The sequence below is a fragment of the Phytophthora cinnamomi genome (genome assembly GCF_018691715.1).
Source record: "Phytophthora cinnamomi strain GKB4 chromosome Unknown Contig48, whole genome shotgun sequence".
Taxonomy (NCBI): Eukaryota; Oomycota; class Peronosporomycetes; order Peronosporales; family Peronosporaceae; genus Phytophthora; species Phytophthora cinnamomi.
The window spans coordinates 213,406-232,631 of record NW_027150981.1 but is presented as its reverse complement, the minus strand read 5'-3'; the positions used below and the strand labels follow the sequence as shown (position 1 = coordinate 232,631).

The window sequence follows — 19,226 nt, the reverse complement described above, 5'->3', positions numbered from 1 at the left end:
GCATCACTCAACCACGCCGGTGGCGTTGTACGGTACAACATTGCGTAGTTATATTCCAACATGGAGTCGAGTCCTGGAATAGGTGAGTAGGGATACGTACAAACGAGCTTTACCGCTGCTTGGCGTACAACGTCATGCTGGTGCACTGGCATAGCAGGTAGTACGTCGTCGAGAAGCCACTTGTTAAACGCGAAGCCTAACGATACCTTGGTTTTCAGATTTTCAATTCGTTTGAAGGCCTCGATTTGCGATCGAGAGTAGGTGCGTAATTCTTGATCATCACCACGTCAATTGCTATCCCATGCTCGCTGTTGTCTCCGCTCTGGTCTTCTTCGTCGATGGAAATGGCACTCCGAGTAGAGTTTGACACTGGCAAGACCTTCATACAGGATTGAAGTAGATCTGCTGGCAGCAAATAGAACACGTCCATGTTTAGTACAGGATTTTTCATCTTCATGAAATTTGGCTTCTTGTACTCGGAGTTGGGTGTCTTCACTACAAGACCACTCAATCGGGACTGCACTTCAGTGATAGACGGTTGTTCCTTGTCTAGAGCACAAATCAACCCTTTCAGAGTGTCTGCTTTAGCTGTAACACGCGCTGCAGAGACGGTGTTATACCAGGCACGACTATTGGGTTCGTCGGTTTTTTCTTTTCGGCGCACTTTGCGGGGACGTTCTGATTTTCTTGCCTTTTTGTTGATCTGGATGCGCACGGGCGAGGTTGATCTGCCGTCGCACAGGTCGACAGATCCTGTTGAGGCGCTACAAACTTCATCACTGGACTCGCCGGCGTCGCGCTCTTCATCCGTCGATGCACCATGGTTGGATAAGGTGGCCTGCTCTTGTTTTACGTGAGCAATATCAGTTGTGGTTCCGTTCTGAGGTTTGATCGACATCGCATGTGAGCTACATGAGCTTGTATCTGCGTCGAGATTTCGATGGCTATTCTTTCGCACATGGCGCCACTGCATTAGCACATAGTCCACCATGCGGTCGAACTCATCGTCGTTCGAAATGTCTGCGAGTTCGCTTGAAATGAGGCCCGTAGCCCGAACTGCCTCTCGGTATCTTTCCTGTGGGGTCCGCTGACGAGTTCGCTGCCTCGCGGCTGACTCGAAATCGGTGTATTCAAACTGATTCACCTCTGTCAGATCCACAGCGGGGACTGTCCATCTAAAACCATTAAACAAAATTGAGTCACGTATTAGTCACGTACGAATCCTGTATGAAACTCCAATCAGTACAAACCTCTGGTCCACACGTGTAAGTGGAATTAAAGCACCTGGCACAACCGCATGCTTACGATACGCTATGACGTGTCGACACGGTAACAGCATCGAGGAAGCAAAGTCACAGTCGCACCTCCAGTCGACGACAAATAGCTTGTAGGTCGCACAATCCCCTTGAACGTGGACGAAGTTGACATCTTCTTGGTCACCTTCGAATGTGTAGCTGTCTGCCTTGGACAAACCGATTGCGTACTGGGCATTAGCCACATAGTGAGTTGTATACCGAAGCACCATGGGCATCTCCTCGTCGTAGTTAGGGTTTATATTACAACCTATGCGCGACCTTCGATACTGGTAGTCTTTACACGCCCGACGACTTGCACTCACCAGCACCTTGACACATGCTATCATGCTTGAGCTCCCATCTGAACATCCCTTGAGCTTGCCAAAAACGTTCTCAAGGCGATTGTTCGCATGGTTGTGGAAGTGAGGCAATTTGTGTCGGTGACACATAACCCAGATTTCTTGACTTCGATGCCAGTTGCGCTCAAAGTATGCGAAGAAGCCCGTCAGTCCCCTGTGTTTACACAGTCTCTCGAATGCTGCGTGGTGCTTATTGTTTGCGTCCTCCTGTTCAGCGTAGACCATTCCATTCATAGTCGAGCCCACTTGACCGCATCCTCGTTGGAATGCTTGCCGTATTCGGGGTTTCCGCGCGTCTCTTTCAGCCATTTAATGAGATGGAAGTGGCAAATGAGAATGCGTGCCTCTGAAACGCTAATTGGAGCACTTTAATCTCATTGAGATCCTTGTCAACCATGATCACACGAAGCAGCTTCGTTTTGTCAGGATGGATGCGTTTAAAGTTTGCGATGGCTCTCTCCATGTGCCAATCGCCGTTCGCTTCACAAATGGAGTGCTGAACAGGTGAACCTTCGCCGAAATCATTCATCACCACCATCGTTAATAGCTGATAGTTGTGTCTGCATAGAGCACATTCGGTAAGTTGCTGATATAGCACACATCAGTATACTGCTGCTGACATACCTATTTGTTTTGTGGCTGGAATCAACGAGTAGCATATCAGGAAAACGCTCGTACAGCTCCCGCATGTGTCCCGAGGCGAGCGATATGACTCCCGACTCGCCTGTCGAAGTAGCAGCAACGGTCGCCAAGTTTCTTGGGTCCTCCGCCATGAACTGAGCTACCTCCGCAGCAGTCGCATCATCGTCGTTCGCGGATGACACCGCAGACGAGTGGGTCCGCACTAAGTTGTCCACGTCGGACTGGATGACGTTCTGGTTGCGCTCCAGTAGGTAGTCATAGATCTTAGACCGCTATGCTCGGGCTTCCAGCATTCCTTCCATGCGTGCTTCGACACGCCCGTCTTTTATACCCCTTGCACAGGGGTATGTATTGTATGTATCCGCTGAGACCCTGTGATTATGAACAAACCGTCCCCCTCGCACCTGTAGCTGCCATCGGTTGTCCTTCATCCTCCACTGCACGAAGAACTGGAACGGACACTCAGTGTAGCGGATATGCTGTCGCGGACGCTTTTCCAACACACCAGGCTTCTTCACACGTGGAGGCCATCCATGCGTGCATATGTACATCCGCTGATACGGGTCTAGACCCTCTGGCACCAACTCAACATCACCTTGTTTGCCTTTTCTCGTGTTTAGTAGCCGCTTGTTGCGTTGTGCCCTGGACATGACCTCAAACCGAGGCAACACCTGGTGTGTTTGCTCCTTATACTCTGAGAAATATGTGTCCCATTCTTTCCAATCATTATGCCACGTTGTGGGCGCGTCCACGAACACCGGCTCTTGAGCACGAAGCCACACAGGAATCGTGGATGAATCCTGGACCCGTTCACTATAGTCGGAGGATGCGGCTTCTCCACCATTGTCGCCATCACCAACGTCTCCACAGTCGTCTCCATCGCCAGCATCTTCACCATCACAGATTTCTACGTCCTCGTTGGTGTTCTCCTCGTTCACATCCTCGTGTTGGTTGCTATCCCCGCAACCAGCAGAATTAACTCCTTCATCGGAACGATTGTCGACGTTGCCGACTGCACCGACTCCACGCTCGGACCCGCCATCGCCGCCGGATGCCGTGCCCTGTGGGCTGACCATCGCTGACACGTTGGCGCGTGCTCGAGGGCACTCGCTTGCGTAGTTAGTGTGTGCTGGTGTCTGGTGGTTGCTGCTGCGCGCCGCAAACCGTGGACTGCGTCTTGTCGGTGAGTGGGAAAAATGACGGACAGTAGCATGAAGGGCGGCGCTGTACCCAGCGGCGACGTTGAAGTCGACGTTGAAGAACGACGGCCAAACGGCGAGGCGTAAGCAGAGAGAAGGACAGAAGCGAATTTGCGGGCTCGAAGGCAAGTCGAGACCGCCAGAAGGCGAGACACAAGTGAATTTGCGGGCTCGGGCACAAAAGGAGACCGCCAGACGACGAGACTTGCACCGTGAGACGCGAGGAGTGCACGTGTCGAGGGACACGAAGTGGACGGCGGACGGCAGCACGTAGTGCTGAGCGGACGTGAGGCGAGTGAGACGGATGTGAGACGAGTGGCTGCATCGGATCGACGAACAAAGCGGACGAACGGGTCGCAGGCGGTGTGAGGCGTGAAGAGGGGTAACGGTGGACACTGGGTCCCGGGGTGCTCAGGAAGCGTCGAGCGCGGGATCTGTGGACGGTCGGTCGTGCTGTTCGCACGAGCTGGTGTAGTCGTTGAGACGGAACGGTGAATAGTGCTGGCTTGGGTAGCTAGTTTCTATTCAAAAAGTTCGGTTTTTATTAACTAAATATCTATAATAAAATTGGAGCGAACACTTCGGTGGACGTCCCGGCAGGGGGAGATTCTATGACGGCCGGCACGGTGTTGAAACTTCGGGATTCACGCGAGAACACGCAGCGTGAGCATACGATCTGCCCAGCAGCTCGGGCAAGATAACAGAACCCGCTTCATGGTGGTCATACAGGGGCAAAACGTGAACGAAATGAGCAATTTGGGAAGTGTTGCGGCGGCCATGACTACTCTGACCCCGACGCGAGCCAAGACGATTTCCAAGTCCGGCAAGGCGTATGACGAGACGCACGTCCAAGGATTTGCTGGAACGAAGTGATGATGATGAAGACGAAGCCAGTGACGACGAGCGCGACGTGGCCGACGAGGAAGATATACCCTCGGCGACGGCGAAGACGAAGTCCACGCGGCAAGACGAGGAACCGGCGGCAGCTGGATCTGAGCAGTCGCGCGAGGAGCACGCGACGACCGGTGACCCAGACAGGGACTCGACGGAACAGGCGCCTTCGAGCGGAATGACGGACGCGCACGGCGACTCAGGCGACGACGGTAGCGCTCCCGCAACAGCAGCGGAGGTAGCGACCATGCGACGGCGGTGCTGCAGCTGACGATGTGCGTAGCTGCAGGCGCAAGTCCAAGCGAGTGTACGTGCCCAAGGACATGACGATGCCCCAGGCGCACGTGTCGATGAGCGCGAGGTCAGCACTGCGGACGAGCAGCGTGAGATGACGACGAGAAGTGATGAACGGCGTGGAGGGACTCGGTCGGTGACTACGAGCACGACGCCACCAGTGCCGACGACGACGAGTACGACACCACCAGTGACGACGACGACGACACCGGCTACAACGACGAATGCGACGGCGGAGGCACCGACAGGATCAACGAAAAGCACGATGACTGACGAACCTATGCGAACGGCACCGACGTTGCCACCCGACGTGACGGCTGTCACGACGGCTGTCACGACGGCTGTCACGACGGCTGTGTAGCAGCTCACCACGATGATGGCACGAATACAGCCTCAGAAAACGACTGGTTATGGCCAAGAACGACAGCGAGCTGCGTGTGGAGCTCGACGACGTGGCCAGAGAACGAGGAGTTCGCCAGAACCACCGAGAGACGGCAGTTCATCCGAGTCCGACAGCAGCGACAGCGACAGCAGTGACAGCGACGATGGCTCCGGTGACGACGGCCACGGTGATGATGACGGCGACGATGGCTCCGGTGACGACGGCCACGGTGATGATGACGGCGACGATGACCTGAACGATGATTCTGATGGCGGGACCGGTGGACGACGCCGACGTGACGGAAGACGCGAACGAGATAGACGACGGGAGCGGCAGCCACAGCGAAAGAGTGTCAAAGATTTGGAATTGCCTACCTACACTCCATCACCGAAGCTCACGGTATCGACGTGGATAGATCGGGTTGATCTAGCTCTCAAGGGTGCAGAGGAATCAGGACGTGGTCGGTGGTCCGACAAGGCTCTCTACTACATTCTAGGGAACAAGCTGATGGAGGATGCTGCACGATGGCGGGTAAACTTGAACCGCAGACTGCCTAAACGCAAATGCACACGGCACAAACTCAAGAAAGCTTTATTACGACGTTATGGTGAAAAGATGGACGAGGCTGCTGCTGAATGGCGGGTTAGCATGAGGCCGATGATGGCCGGCGAAACCTATGCCGACTTCGCGGCTGGTTTGCGTGACGTGGTGGGACGTAACAACGTCAAGGAGCGAGTTCTTTTGGCGCAATTCTACCGCTGTCTTGACAAGACCACGAGAAAGTTAGTGCGACAGGCACCGCGACCCGAGACGTTAGAGGAGCCGTAGACAAGGCCATCGCGATCGATGACCCGGTCGACAATGTCGCGCAGGGAATGATGAACATGGGCTTGCCATGAACGACGGCGCCAATGCCTCACCTTATTCCAATGATGGGGACGACTGACCAGACGATCCCAGGCTTTGGCGGCATCGGCTTGCCGACCGCGGTACTGAACAACGGGGGTGCAGGTGAGGGCTCCACCGTGCGGGCAGACATGGAGCACATGGCGCTCATCACGAATCCGCAGGGCGTCTATAACAACGCTACTGGCACCTGGGATCCGCCTCCAGGCCAAGTCTGTAAATATTGGTACGAACCTCGCAGATATGAGCGGGAGAGGTCCACGCCGGCAGCGATGACGAGCAGCTGTAACGGGGTTACACGTACAAGTGGCTGCAAGCCACTTGTGAATTTAACAGATAGGTTATCTGTTAAACGTTTTGGATACTTCCTCACATTGGTGTAAGACACACCGATGGATACATTGAAGTGGACCACCACAGTGGGTGGTCCACACATACCCAAAAGATCCTATTGGTAGAAAGCAGTATCTTTCTACCAATCAGAGACATGCATATTAGCGGGGCTCTGACAGCCAGCCGCTGCCAACCCTTTCATAGATGATAAACAGTTTTTAGCAGATTTTAGAGGAAGATCAATTTACAAACAATACAGTTCTCAATTTACCTTAAACTAGCTACTTGGAGTCTTGTCTAAGTTAACTTATATTTGTGTACTCAAATATAATTAACCTAAGTAATTACTATGTACTTACGCTTCCTCATACACGTTGCGCGACGTGTAAGCAAAAGTAGTGAGTCAAGTTAGACCCACTACACCTGGTAGCACTTTGTAGTCCGTCCAACGACCGACTGCTTGACGTTCGTACGCGGTGTACGAACGCGGAGCCGAGAACCACGTGAGCACGGAGGTGCCCATGGAGAGCTCCAACACGCCTGCAACGCATGTTGCACGCGCTGACTGCCCCCACCTGTCTGACCCAGAGTGGGAGGCCCTCCAACGACTGTCAACAGTCATTGGAGAAGCGGCGATAGCTACAATGCTGCGTACGCTATCGCCGACGGAGCAACATGGTGTTGCTCTGGGGTTCATCATGAAGGAGCAGCGTGACGCTGCTTCCTCAGTGACGGCGTCGTCAGGGACGACACCGCGTGCTCAACCATTAAAGTTGAGCGTAAGCAATTACGTGGGGAGAGAGGGCGAGCCTCTCCTCCGATGGCTTGTCGAACTCGACACAGCCATAGCGGCTCGACGCATCGTCGACCCGCTGTCGAAGGTCGCGTTCGCCATGTCCTGCCTTGGCGGACGCGCAAGGAGTTGGGCGTATGGACGCCGACTCTCCGATCCTACGTGCTTCAGCACGTACGAAGTGTTCAAAGAGGAGCTCAAACAAGCGTTTGAGCCCCCGCAAAACGAGTTCCGGTCGAGGGCGGAGTTCGTCGACCTTCAGCAGGGTAAGCATGACGTCCATGCTTACGCGCAGCGCGCACGATATTTGGTATCAAATATCGTGACTAACCCGATTGACGAGGCGACCAAGGTCGTCACGTTCATGAAGGGGCTTAGAGATGGGCCTGTGAAGACCTATCTCTTCCGAGAGTACCCGAGTACTCTCGAAGCTGCGATTACTCTTGCCATGCAAGAAGAGTTTAGCCTGCGACAGGCTAAACTGCATGTGAACGTGCCGAGGCCGCAACCGCGCCCGGTGGCGAGGCCGGGAGGTCCAGAACCAATGGACCTCTCGAATGCAACAACTGCTGGTTACCAGCAGCAGGGAGGTAACGTGCGATGCTTCCGTTGCGGAAGGATCGGTCACTTTGCACGGGAGTGCACAACTCCCATGCCCCCTGGAGGTGGCCGTCGTGGCGATGTTAGGCATCGCCGCGGACCAACAAAAAACGCGAACATCCAGTAGGCGCGGGGCGCCCTACTGGTAATGCAGTCGCGCGTGCCGACATCGGGCACGCGACACTGAGGACTGCAGCCCCCAGTGAGACCAGCTCTCACTGCAAGGAACAAGATGACAGGCCGAACCTAGTCATCTTGAAGGTTTACTCGAAGAGAGCGAGTGACTCTCTTCGAGCTTTGGTAGATTCAGGCGCGTCGAACAACTTTGTTCGACTACGAAGCCTGTCGAGACTTGACTTCGAGGAGGTAGATACACCTCGAAGTCTTCTGGAGGTACGACTGGGAACAGGTGCCATCGTGAAGACCGAGAAGCGCGTCGTGAACGTGCGCTTCTCGTACAAACAACGAGTGTTTGTCGAACACTTTATCGTCCTGGACCTGGACGATAAGTTCGACGTGGTAATGGGCATGCCGTGGCTCGCACGGCATGATCCGGTGATAGACTGGAAGAAGCGCACGCTCGTGCGCTTCGGTCGCGACAGCGGAACAGAGAGCGATGGCCCTGTTACCGCAGCGCACGCACTAGCAGGTGCGCGCGGCTCACTAGTCGAGACAGCGCTTAATGCTGCTGTCCCGGAGTGCCCAAGAACTGCGCAAGGGCGCGCACAAGTGAGACCCACGTCGGCAATGCTGCCGACGTCGGAAGAAAAAGATGTGTTGGTTCCGGGAACCAACACCCACGTTCAAGCGTGTAAGGGACAATCCCTGACCCGAAGCGGTCAGGTCGACAACGACGCGTCGGCTCCGGGAGCCGACGCACCCTCGGTCATGAGGGGCTCCGCCAATGAATGGCGTCGAGGTGACGAAGGCGTGTCAACTCCGGTAGTTGACGCTGCAAACAGTGCGGACGGTTGCAAACGTACCGCACTGACGCAATTTGCATGCTGTCGTGCAGCGGGCTGCACGACGAAGCGCCATGCGATCAAGCCGGTCTTGATATCGCGCGCCCGCAGACAGGGTCTGCCGGCGAAGGGACACATTACCGTGCAGCCGGGCTGCACGACGGAAAATGCGGTCAAGCCGGGCTTGATACCGCGCGCCCGCGGACAAGGTCCGCCGGCGAACAACTGTCCACGGCCGGGCCTGGACCAGAAGAACAACTGTGCGGAGCCGGGCTCCGCACAACAAGAAGACGGCGCAAGCGGAAAACGCTGCGCAAGTCTCGGTCCGGGGCCGAGACGCAACAAGAGCAGTCTGCCGGGCAGACTGCGGAGGTGACGCCGAATGTCAAGACGCTTAGCGTCTTGACACGCACCGATACTGGATTCCAGTATCGCGACATGGAACTCGCTAGTCCTCCGACGACCGCGTCGGAGTTGACTTCGCTTCCAGCCATGAGCTGGAAGCGCTTCACGCGCGACTTACACGATGGACGCATCGAGCAAGTCTGCGTTCTTTCGGACAGCGAAAGAACGGCGAGCGAGAGCGAAGAGCTGAGGCAGCTCTTCATGGGAAGTACCACTGAGAGGGAAGACACTCTCAGTGCGAAGACGAAGCGAGAGCGCTTCGAGGAACAAGGTTGGGACTCGCTGAAGACGAGTCCCTATTACGAATTGTTGAGGGAGTACAAAGACGTACTCCCGGAAGACATTCCTGCGGAGCTTCCGCAGGATAAGGGCATTCAGCACGAGATTGATCTCGTGCCGGGCACGAAGTACTGTGTCACGCGGCAGTGGCCACTGCCGCGAGAGCAAGTGAAAGCGATCGACGACTTCTTTGAAAGTCGTCGTAAAGCAGGACAAGTGCGGGAATCAAAGTCCCCGCACAGTGCTCCGACGCTCTGTGTCAAGAAGCCACAGGGCGGATGGCGCATCGTTCATGCCTACAACAAGCTGAACGATGCGACGGTACCGGCGCAGACGCCGATACCACGAAAAGATGTTATCATCGATTCGATGGCCGGGAGCACCGTTTACAGTGCTCTCGACTTGCGAGATGGATTTTATCAAATCCTAATGCGTGAGAGCGATATCCCTCTCACGGCCGTGAGCACGCCAAGCGGCATGCTCTGGGAATGGCTAGTAATGCCACAGGGGCTTAAGAATGCCCCTGCGACTTTCAACAGGTGCGTGACGCACTTGTTGCGCTCGGTGCGCGACTTCGCACCGAGCTACTTCGATGATGGGTTCATCCACAGCCGAGCTGTGGACGAGAAGACCGACGTAGAGATGCACAGGGTGCATCTCCGGAAGCTACTTGAGCTTGTGCGGAAGAATAAGCTCTACGCGAACCTGAAGAAGTGTATCTTCGGGGCGAGCGAGATACCCGTCCTCGGGTGTCTCGTAGGGAAGAATGGTGTTCGCCCTGACCCGGAAAAGGTCAGAGTGATTAATGAATGGCCAACGCCTTCAAGTGTCAAGGAACTGAGGCAGTTCGTTGGCTTGGCCATGTACTTGTGCAAGTACGTGGAGTTACGCGGGCAAGATTCGCCCGGTGTCACAGCTCTCAGGAAGGAAGCTGTGTGGAATTGGACAGCCGATTGCCAAAAGGCATTCGATGCAGTCAAGCGGGGCTTGACTGAGGCGCCGATCTTGGCAGTGGCTGACCAAGATCGCCCATTTCACGTAGTGTGTGACGCATCCGATTCGCGATCGGATGCGCGTTGATGCAGCACGATCACGAGGGCCGTGATCGTGTCGTCTACTACCAATCGCGTCAGCTGAAGCCAGCTGAGCGCAACTATCCGGTGCATGACAAGGAACTCCTTGCCATGAAATATGCACTCGCAAAGTTCCGAGCGTACTTGCTTGGGAGTAGACCATTTGTGGTCTACACCGACCATGCTTCACTGCGCACCGCAGTGAAGCCGCCACACATTTCACAAAGAATGGCGAGATGGCTCTCATTCTTTGCGGAGTATAACTTCCGGATCGAATACAAACCCGGAAGATTGAATGTAGTAGCCGACGCGTTATCACGTCGGCCGGACTATGCAGAGGCTGTTGACGTCAATGCCATTGACGCCATGCGATCGAGCAAACCCACATCATCTCTGTTGGATGATGTGAAGGCCGCGTACGCGCACGACGCGGACGCGAAACTCTTGCTGGCCTATGGCGCAGCGCCTTCTGACAAGTCCCGTCAGAAGCTGCCCAAGCACCTTCGAGCGCGTGCACACCGCTTTCGTGTGCACGACGGACTGCTACTTTACAACGCAGTCGACAACGCGGACCGCGTTGTCGTGCCAAATGACCATGACCTGCGACTCGGGATCATGTACGAGTATCACGATGCCCCGACTGCGGGACATCTCGGACGTGAGAAGACTTACGTCCTTCTCACGCGCGACTTCTACTGGCACCACCAGTATAAGTGGGTGCGCAAGTACATCCGTGCTTGCGAGGTATGCCAACGCGTGAAGCCTGCGCCATTCGCGCAGGCTCCACTGCAATCACTACCGACTCCGTCGGAGTGTTGGAAGTCCATGTCTTTGGACTTCATCTTTGGTCTTCCCCCGGATAGCGGAGGGAACACCGGTGTTGTGGTCTTTGTAGACCGTTTCAGCAAGATGGTACATCTTGCTGCGGTGCCAGCAGAGGTGACCGCGAAGCAGACGGCCCGTCTGCTCGTCGACATGGTGTTCAAACACCATGGCATGCCGTCCGACATCGTGTCGGACAGAGACCCGCGCTTCACAGCGCACCTGTGGCAAGAAGTGTTTACACTTCTTGGGAGCCAGCTTTCCATGTCGACTGCGGATCATCCGCAGACGGACGGTCAAACCGAGCGCGTGAATCGCGTGCTCGTCGATATGTTGAAGAGCTACGCTCACTCGTTCCAATACTGGAGCGAGTGCTTATCGATGGCAGAGTTTGCCATCAATAACTCAGTGCATGCCTCGACCGGGCATACACCGTTCTACGTGAATGCCATGCGGCATCTACGTCTACCGAGTTTACTCGGAGTGATGGCTCCCACTTTAAGTAGGGGAGATCTACGACTGCAGTACAGCAGCCGCAGAAAACCGCTGACACTTGCACAGTGTCAGCTGCAACAATGGACAAACCACTTGAGTCTGCGCAGGGCGCAGACTCCCCCAACAACATGGCCAACGACCACGGGTCTGCGCAGGGCGCAGACACCGCAAAGAACCACGCAGAGGCCGGGCCTCTAGCGGAGAGCGAGCTGAATGACTTCAGCTCGGATGCAATCAGTTTCATCACCAAAAGACAAGCCGTGATTCGGTTTGTCCAAGACACAATAGCAGCTTCTGTTGATCAACAGAAGCTGAACGCAGACAATGCGGGCAGAGGCAACACAAATGAATTCAAAGTTAGTTCATTGGTTTTGCTAGCTGCTCAAAACCTGCCTAAACATGCAGTTTCGGATTTCGGAGCAAGCAAGTTTGCTCCGCGCTTCATCGGGCCGTTCACTGTGTTGGCACGGCACGGCAACGCATACACGCTAGACATACCGTCTAGCATGCGCCTCCATCCGACCTTTTACGTCGGACGGCTGAAGCCATACCTGCAGCACGAGCCATCTAGCTCGGCTGACCCGAAGCCTCGGCAGGAGCCGAGGCAGAAGCGGAGGACTTGGCCTCGGCGACGAGCAGCCTCTCCTCCAGCGCGCGGACGCGCTGGAGCAACCCCTTCATCTGGTTCCCCAGCTCGACCTGGATATTCGAGGCGGTCTGCGAGACCGCCGCGACTTGGGCCTTCTGGTTCGCCAGCTCCTGTTTCAGGGCGGCGAACTCAGCGCCCTGCAGACGCTCCACGACGGTCACCCGATCGTGGAGAGGCGCATACTGATCAGCCCGGGGCTGATCATACCCGGGGCGTGTTCCCACCCCCGCCACCGCCGATCCGTGACGCCCGCGGCTCAACCCGCTGGATTGTTGAGCGGATTGTTGACCATAGTATCCCGAAAACGAACCCTCAAGGGGCTCGTTTTCGTATTCGTTGGAGAGGATTTCCTCCCCATCGAGATACATGGGAGCCGCGGAACGTCTTGGTGGAGGACGTTCCGGAAATGGTGAGGGCGTACGAAGAACAGCACGCGCTGGCGCAGCGGAAGTAACACGAGCGCTGCGATCATCGCTAGCGCCCGAACCCTCACGTGCTGAGAACTTAGCACGGAGCTCTTTGAGACTCTCGGGCACACGGAACGACGTGTACCCGTTCAGGTCGCGGTCGCTCAAGCGGACCGCGCCTGGGAAGCACTTCGTGCACTGAAAGCCCTCGGGCACAGCGCACGGCACATTTGCCTCCTCAGCAGCAACATGAAGTTGCTCCAGCTTTCCACGCTTCGAGTACGTCTCGAAGCGATCACGCGCTTGCTTAACCCGATCACGGTAAGCACTCGGCCTCTTGTTGAAGTTATCAACAAAGGCGTTCCAGCTTTGACAAAGTGCCTGCCATTCGTGCACTTTGCTGCGAGAAGAGGTCTTCTTGCTTTGAAAGCATCGGAGCTCATGAAAGAGTCCGATGTAGTAATCGCGCCTTTGATGCGTTTCCGCATCAAAGTGCAGCTCGGCAGCCACGGTGTCATCTTTGATGGCGCTGCATACGTACAGCGGCACCTCATTCGGAGGTACCGAGTTCCCATACCGGTCCGTGATCTCGGACGCGGACGGCATCCATGGATCACGCGCTGCAGGCGCAGCGCGGGGAGAGCCTTGAGCTTTGGAGTCACGCGCTGCAGTTGCAGCGCGCGTAGTACTGAGAGCCCCAGCGGAAGCGAGTGGGGTATCGCTCTCAGTACGCGAACGCTTCGAACTCGAAGCGTCCGATTCGTCCCCTTCACGTGGGCGAACGTTCTTGGCGTGAGGGTCGAGCGATTCGCTCGACACTGAGTCTTTACGCTTTGAGGGCGAGTCCTCCTCGCCCTCCATGTCTTCATCGTCGTCGTCGAAGTCGACGACGTCGCCGTACTTCGCCTTCTGACGCTCGAAGTAGTCGTCGATGGAGAAATGACTCCCCACCGACTTCGAGGTCTTCTTTTGTGGCGCGCTCATCGTTGAATGAGCGCGGGTTTCTTCTCCAAACGCGGAGAATTGACGAATGATCAATTCCAAAAGATTGACGTGCGGGGACCCCGCGCGTCTAACCTTAAGGGGGGGATGGTGTAACGGGGTTACACGTACAAGTGGCTGCAAGCCACTTGTGAATTTAACAGATAGGTTATCTGTTAAACGTTTTGGATACTTCCTAACATTGGTGTAAGACACACCGATGGATACATTGAAGTGGACCACCACAGTGGGTGGTCCACACATACCCAAAAGATCCTATTGGTAGAAATCAGTATCTTTCTACCAATCAGAGACATGCATATTAGCGGGGCTCTGACAGCCAGCCGCTGCCAACCCTTTCATAGATGATAAACAGTTTTTAGCAGATTTTAGAGGAAGATCAATTTACAGACAATACAGTTCTCAATTTACCTTAAACTAGCTACTTGGAGTCTTGTCTAAGTTAACTTATATTTGTGTACTCAAATATAATTAACCTAAGTAATTACTAAGTACTTACGCTTCCTCATACACGTTGCGCAACGTGTAAGCTAAAGTAGTGAGTCAAGTTAGACCCACTACAGCAGCCGAGCGGCGGGCAAGAAGGCGGCCAAGATGAAGCCGAAACGCGAGCAGGTTGAGTCGAGTAGCGACGAATCAGACGCTAAACCGCGAAAAAAGAAATTGAAGGTGGCTGTCAAGCACGCGCACGGCGACAAGCGTCAAGTGGAGGTACAGGCGACGGAAGAGAAGCGTCCGAGCAATCGGACGAGCAGCAACAGCAAGCCGACTGGCGCGTGCTTCCAATGCGGCCAAGCTGGCCACTGGGTGACGCAGTGTCCGGACGCACCAAAGTGATTTGTATGCAATCAACCTGGCCACTTCGCACGTGCGTGCACCGATCCAATGCGCGAGCTCGAAACGACGCCTACCTACAAACACGCGGGCGGCAGAGTCAACCACCGGTGGAAAACGAGAAGTGGGCGTTGTAGCGGGTTATGGAGCCCAGAACGAGAAGGAAACCTCCGGCTGGTGGAGCGGATGATGGCGGGTGACGGCGGAAAGACGAGAAGGCAGATTATGAGCACGGTCGCGACCGTCGCGAGAAAGAAGAGCAGCGAGCATTCGGCGGCTGTTCGGCTCGCGGGTGGAAGCAATGGCGAGAGTGATGATGAGACGAGTGGGGGAAACTCCGCTGCGAAGGATGAGACGACGTGCGAGGGAAACCTCGGCGTGAATGATGAGACGACGACGGGGGCAACCGCGGCGTGAACGATGAGATGATGGCGGAGTGCGCTGGAGGGTTCAGCGAGCGCTCGACAGTACCGCGTACGACTGGTCTGGTGTGCGTGGCGACACGTGCGCAAGGCGAGTCGAGTGACGGCATGGCGGAGGTCGTGCAGTGGATGAACGAGGACGCGGGAACGCGCGACGAAGGGCGAGCAGCCAGGTATGTGGCTACGGTGAGACCTGCGATGGCGGCGGCACGGTATGTACGCGCCGACCACCGACAAGAACGACGAGATGACGATGCAGCTGGGCGACGACGCGAGGACGGACGTCTAACTGGAGAAGGCGGCGATCGACTCCGCACTGGAGAAGGCGCAGCTCCGCAACCGACGAGGACGACAAGCCCAGCTACGGCGAGTACGACGTTGACTGGTCCAAGTGAACGAGCGATGGTGAATGCACGAACGGCATTGACGGCGCGGACACCACGAGTGACGACCGCACGGACGGCAACAGCGAGCATGACAGTGGCGGCCACCGAGACGAAGACGGCACTGGAGCTGGACGTCACAACGGACGCGACGTACAACGCGACCGACGACATGGCGGACTTGCCAGCACCAAGCACGGCGGCGACGGTCACGGTGATCGAGAAGGACGCGCAGCACGAGTCGGCGGAGGCACCGAGCGACGAGAGTACAGCGTCGACGACGAGTTCGGCAACATGGGCGAAGACGGCGGCGAGATCGTCCACAGCGACGAGCACGACCTCGGCGACCGGCGTGACGGTAGTGGGTGCGAGCTCACTGGAGACGGCGACGACGGCGGAGTCGACGCACATGCCCACGACGAGCACGGAGAGCGACGTAACAAGCAAACCAGACACCGCGATGGGCGTCGAGACCAACCAGCTGAGCGACGTGAAGCAAGCACGCTTGGCACGGCGGAAAGATCGCACTCACGTGAAGCAAGAACGAGTCAAGGTGTAAATGGCTAGACAACGTGCACGTGAGCGCGAGATTGAGTCCGAAGTACGGTGACGAAGCGATAAACGACGTACCGAGCGACGACGCGTAGGAGCTGATGCACTTGAACAGCTCCGGAAGCGCAAGCTACAGCGCGAGCAACACGAAGACGATGGACTTGCACCTGAAAGTGGACAGCGAGCCTGTGTTAGTATAGTACAGCATTGAGATGATGAAACCGCACGACGAGCAGCGCGTGATGAGTGTGTGGAGTACGTTGGAGCTGACGATGGATTACCCACCGCTATCGTGGAGGTGGCTGGCGAACGAAGATAGGTGAATCTAGGAAGTGGTGCACGGTTCACGGTGGCGGGCACCGACTGGATGCAGTTTGGCGATCGGGTGGATCATCCCTCACCTGTGGACTATGTTGAAGGAATTGGAGGGTATTTTTAGACGTCGTAGACATTTGGAAGTTCAGCATGCGCAATGTATTTGGTGAAGTTATCTACATTGAAGTCTGCATTGTGTCGGTTGCACCGACGAGTTTCTAATCGTGTCGACTTCATGCGCGACCACGGTGCTACCATGGACTTCGAGAGGAACGAGGTCCGCTACACTACTTTGGGACGCATCGTAGTCATCCCATTTCGAACGAACAGCGCCACGGGAGGTGCACGAGTAGCGGCTGTACGGATGGTGCGGCGGACGGAGCTCGACGGGAGTGCAGTGACACCGGTCGAAGTGTCGGTGTCGGCAAACGACGGGGAGATCGGTATCTTCCTGCCGACGAAGTACACGGGAGCGGTCGTGGTGGCTGCGACGGTCACGAACGTGAAGAATGGTCGGACCTTGGTTCCGGTGGTGAACGCGAAAGGTGAGCGGACGCGACTGCCAGCGAGGCGAGAGCTCGGCGAATGGATTCCGGTGGATGGCGATGTGGAGTTGTTGCAGATGAGCGGCGAGTTGAAGCGTGAACGCATTCACGAATGGTTGGACGGACTCGGTGGTGCTGACGAGCCACTGTAGGACGAGCAGGACGTGCAAAACGGCGTCGAGGACGATGAAGGCAGGCGGTTGGTAGTGAAACTGCTGCGTGTGTATAGGCAACTGACGGCGGCGAAGGGGGATTGCCCACCTGCCACGGTACTTACAACAGAGCACCACATCGACACGGGCGATGCAGCGCCCATTATGCTCAAGCGTAGGCGGTAGGCACAGTCGGAAGACGCGGTGATTGGAACAAATGTACGAAAATGTTGGCAGCCGGAGTGATTGAGGAGGGCGATGGTGCATGGGTTTCCCAGTGGTATTAATACGCAAGAAAAATGGGGAAGTACGCTTCTGTGTAGATTATCGAGCACTCAATAAAGTAACGCGCAAAGATGTTTTCCCACTACCTCGAATTTATGAGACGCTGGAAGCGCTCGATGGAGCTCTATTATTTAGCACGTTAGACTAGAAGGTGGCCTATTGGCAGATTCGAGTCACTGACAAGGACAAAGAGAAGACGGCATTTACGACGAAACAAGGGTTGTATCAGTTTGTGCGCATGCCCATCGGACTGACAAATGCACCCTCCCCATTTCAAAGATTGATGAACAGTGTATTACGCGGGCTTATATGGACTACCTGTTTAGTTTATCTAGACGATATTGTCGTTTACACTCGAGGAGGAATTGAGCGGCACGTGCTGGAATTGGCTTACGCGTTGGAGAGACTCTCAGCGGCAGGGCTCCCGTTGAAGCTCAAGAAATGTATGTTTGCAGCTAGACGCATGGAGTATCTAGGGCACGAGTTGAGTGCAGACGGCGTGAGGCCGTTGGATCGGTTAGTCGCGGCGGTACGCGATTTTCCTCAGCCGTGGGATGCAGTTGAAGTGAAGCGTTTGGTGCACCTTGCCGGTTATTACAGACGCTTTATAGCAGGCTTTGGCGGCATAAGGCATCGATAACAAAGCTTTTGAGTGGATTGGGAATGGACGAGTGCTCAGCAACATGCATTCGATCACGTGAAAAGGGCTCAGATCAGCAAACCCCTTTTGATTTACCCTGATATTACCCTACCTATTCGACTGGCGACGGATGCAAGTAAGCAAGGACTCGGTGCGTGTTTAATGCAGGACCATGGTCATGAGTGGCAGCCCGTAGCATACGCAAATAAGGTCACTATCACTACTGAGGCGAACTATGGAATCACGGAACTGGAATGTTTGGCAGTTGTTTGGTCTATTAAACGGTTTAGACCCTATCTCTACGGTCGGCATTTCACGGTTTTGACTGATCATTCGGCGGGTCTCGCAACGGACGATGATGAGCAGATGACGACGAAGAACGGCATGGACGACGATGCCGTATATGACATGAGTGAGCACGACATGCGCGCCGTGCATGAGGACCGCGTGGACGACAGGAACGAGCGCCTCATGGCAGACTGTGACGATGCACGGCATGAGCAGGAAGCAGAAGTACCTACGTCGGTAGTGGGCACAGAGGCGATGACGGCAGCGCTCCAGACGCGCACCAGAAAGCAACGGGCACGACGGAGAGAAAGGTCGGTGAGCACGACGCAACCTCTCACGCGAGCGGCGAAGAAGCGCGCTGAGGAAGAGCAGAAACGCGTACTGGAGACGACGGTGACGCGCGAGACCACGAGCGAGAGCGCGACAGACGAGCAGTACGCCACGAACGAGTTGGTCACGACGGAGAACAGCACGGCCAAGATGGACTTGAGTCCACGGAAGGACCCTTCGGCAACGACGGCGACTTGCGTCGACGCAATACTGGCGACTGGAAGCTGCCAGCTACAGCGTGAACAACGAGTTGATGGTGGTGGGGCAGCGAACAATCATCGACGACGCGGTGGACGCGCACGACTACCGGCGACGACGGCGAGTGGCGAGCCGAGCACGGATCACGACGAGCGAGTAGCGGTGATGGACTTGGAGGCCGCGAGCACGGACGCCACGGTACAGGCGACGGGAGCGACGACAACCACGATGGCGGTCGTGACGACGAACACGAGGACGACCACGACGACTGGCACGGCAACGGACGTGGCGCCGGACCCGGCGGTGAACGGGACGACGAACGAGACGGCGACGATGGAGACCACGCCAATTATGGCGCGAGACTCGACGACACGGGCGACGAACACGGGTAACGTGCACTCACGAAAGCGGGTGACGGTCGCGGTTCCGCTGGAACAAGACGGCGTACAGCGCGGGATGGCCGAGGAATGACCCACGCAGACGACGGAGACTAT

At 56.0% G+C, this 19,226-nt stretch overlaps 2 protein-coding genes across 2 annotated transcripts; both read left to right on the top strand.

Annotated features, from left to right (window-relative positions):
* Nucleotides 1-15,518: 15,518 nt before the first annotated feature.
* Nucleotides 15,519-15,986, top strand: IUM83_19748 (uncharacterized protein; the record flags this gene model as incomplete). Its single annotated transcript, XM_067944812.1, has 1 exon — nt 15,519-15,986. The coding sequence occupies one exon, from the start codon at nt 15,519-15,521 to the stop codon at nt 15,984-15,986; it is 468 nt and encodes a 155-aa protein (XP_067790183.1).
* Nucleotides 15,987-16,550: 564 nt separating this feature from the next.
* Nucleotides 16,551-19,203, top strand: IUM83_19747 (Gag-pol fusion protein; the record flags this gene model as incomplete). Its single annotated transcript, XM_067944811.1, has 2 exons — nt 16,551-16,987; nt 18,207-19,203. The coding sequence occupies 2 exons, from the start codon at nt 16,551-16,553 to the stop codon at nt 19,201-19,203; spliced, it is 1,434 nt and encodes a 477-aa protein (XP_067790192.1).
* Nucleotides 19,204-19,226: the final 23 nt, after the last annotated feature.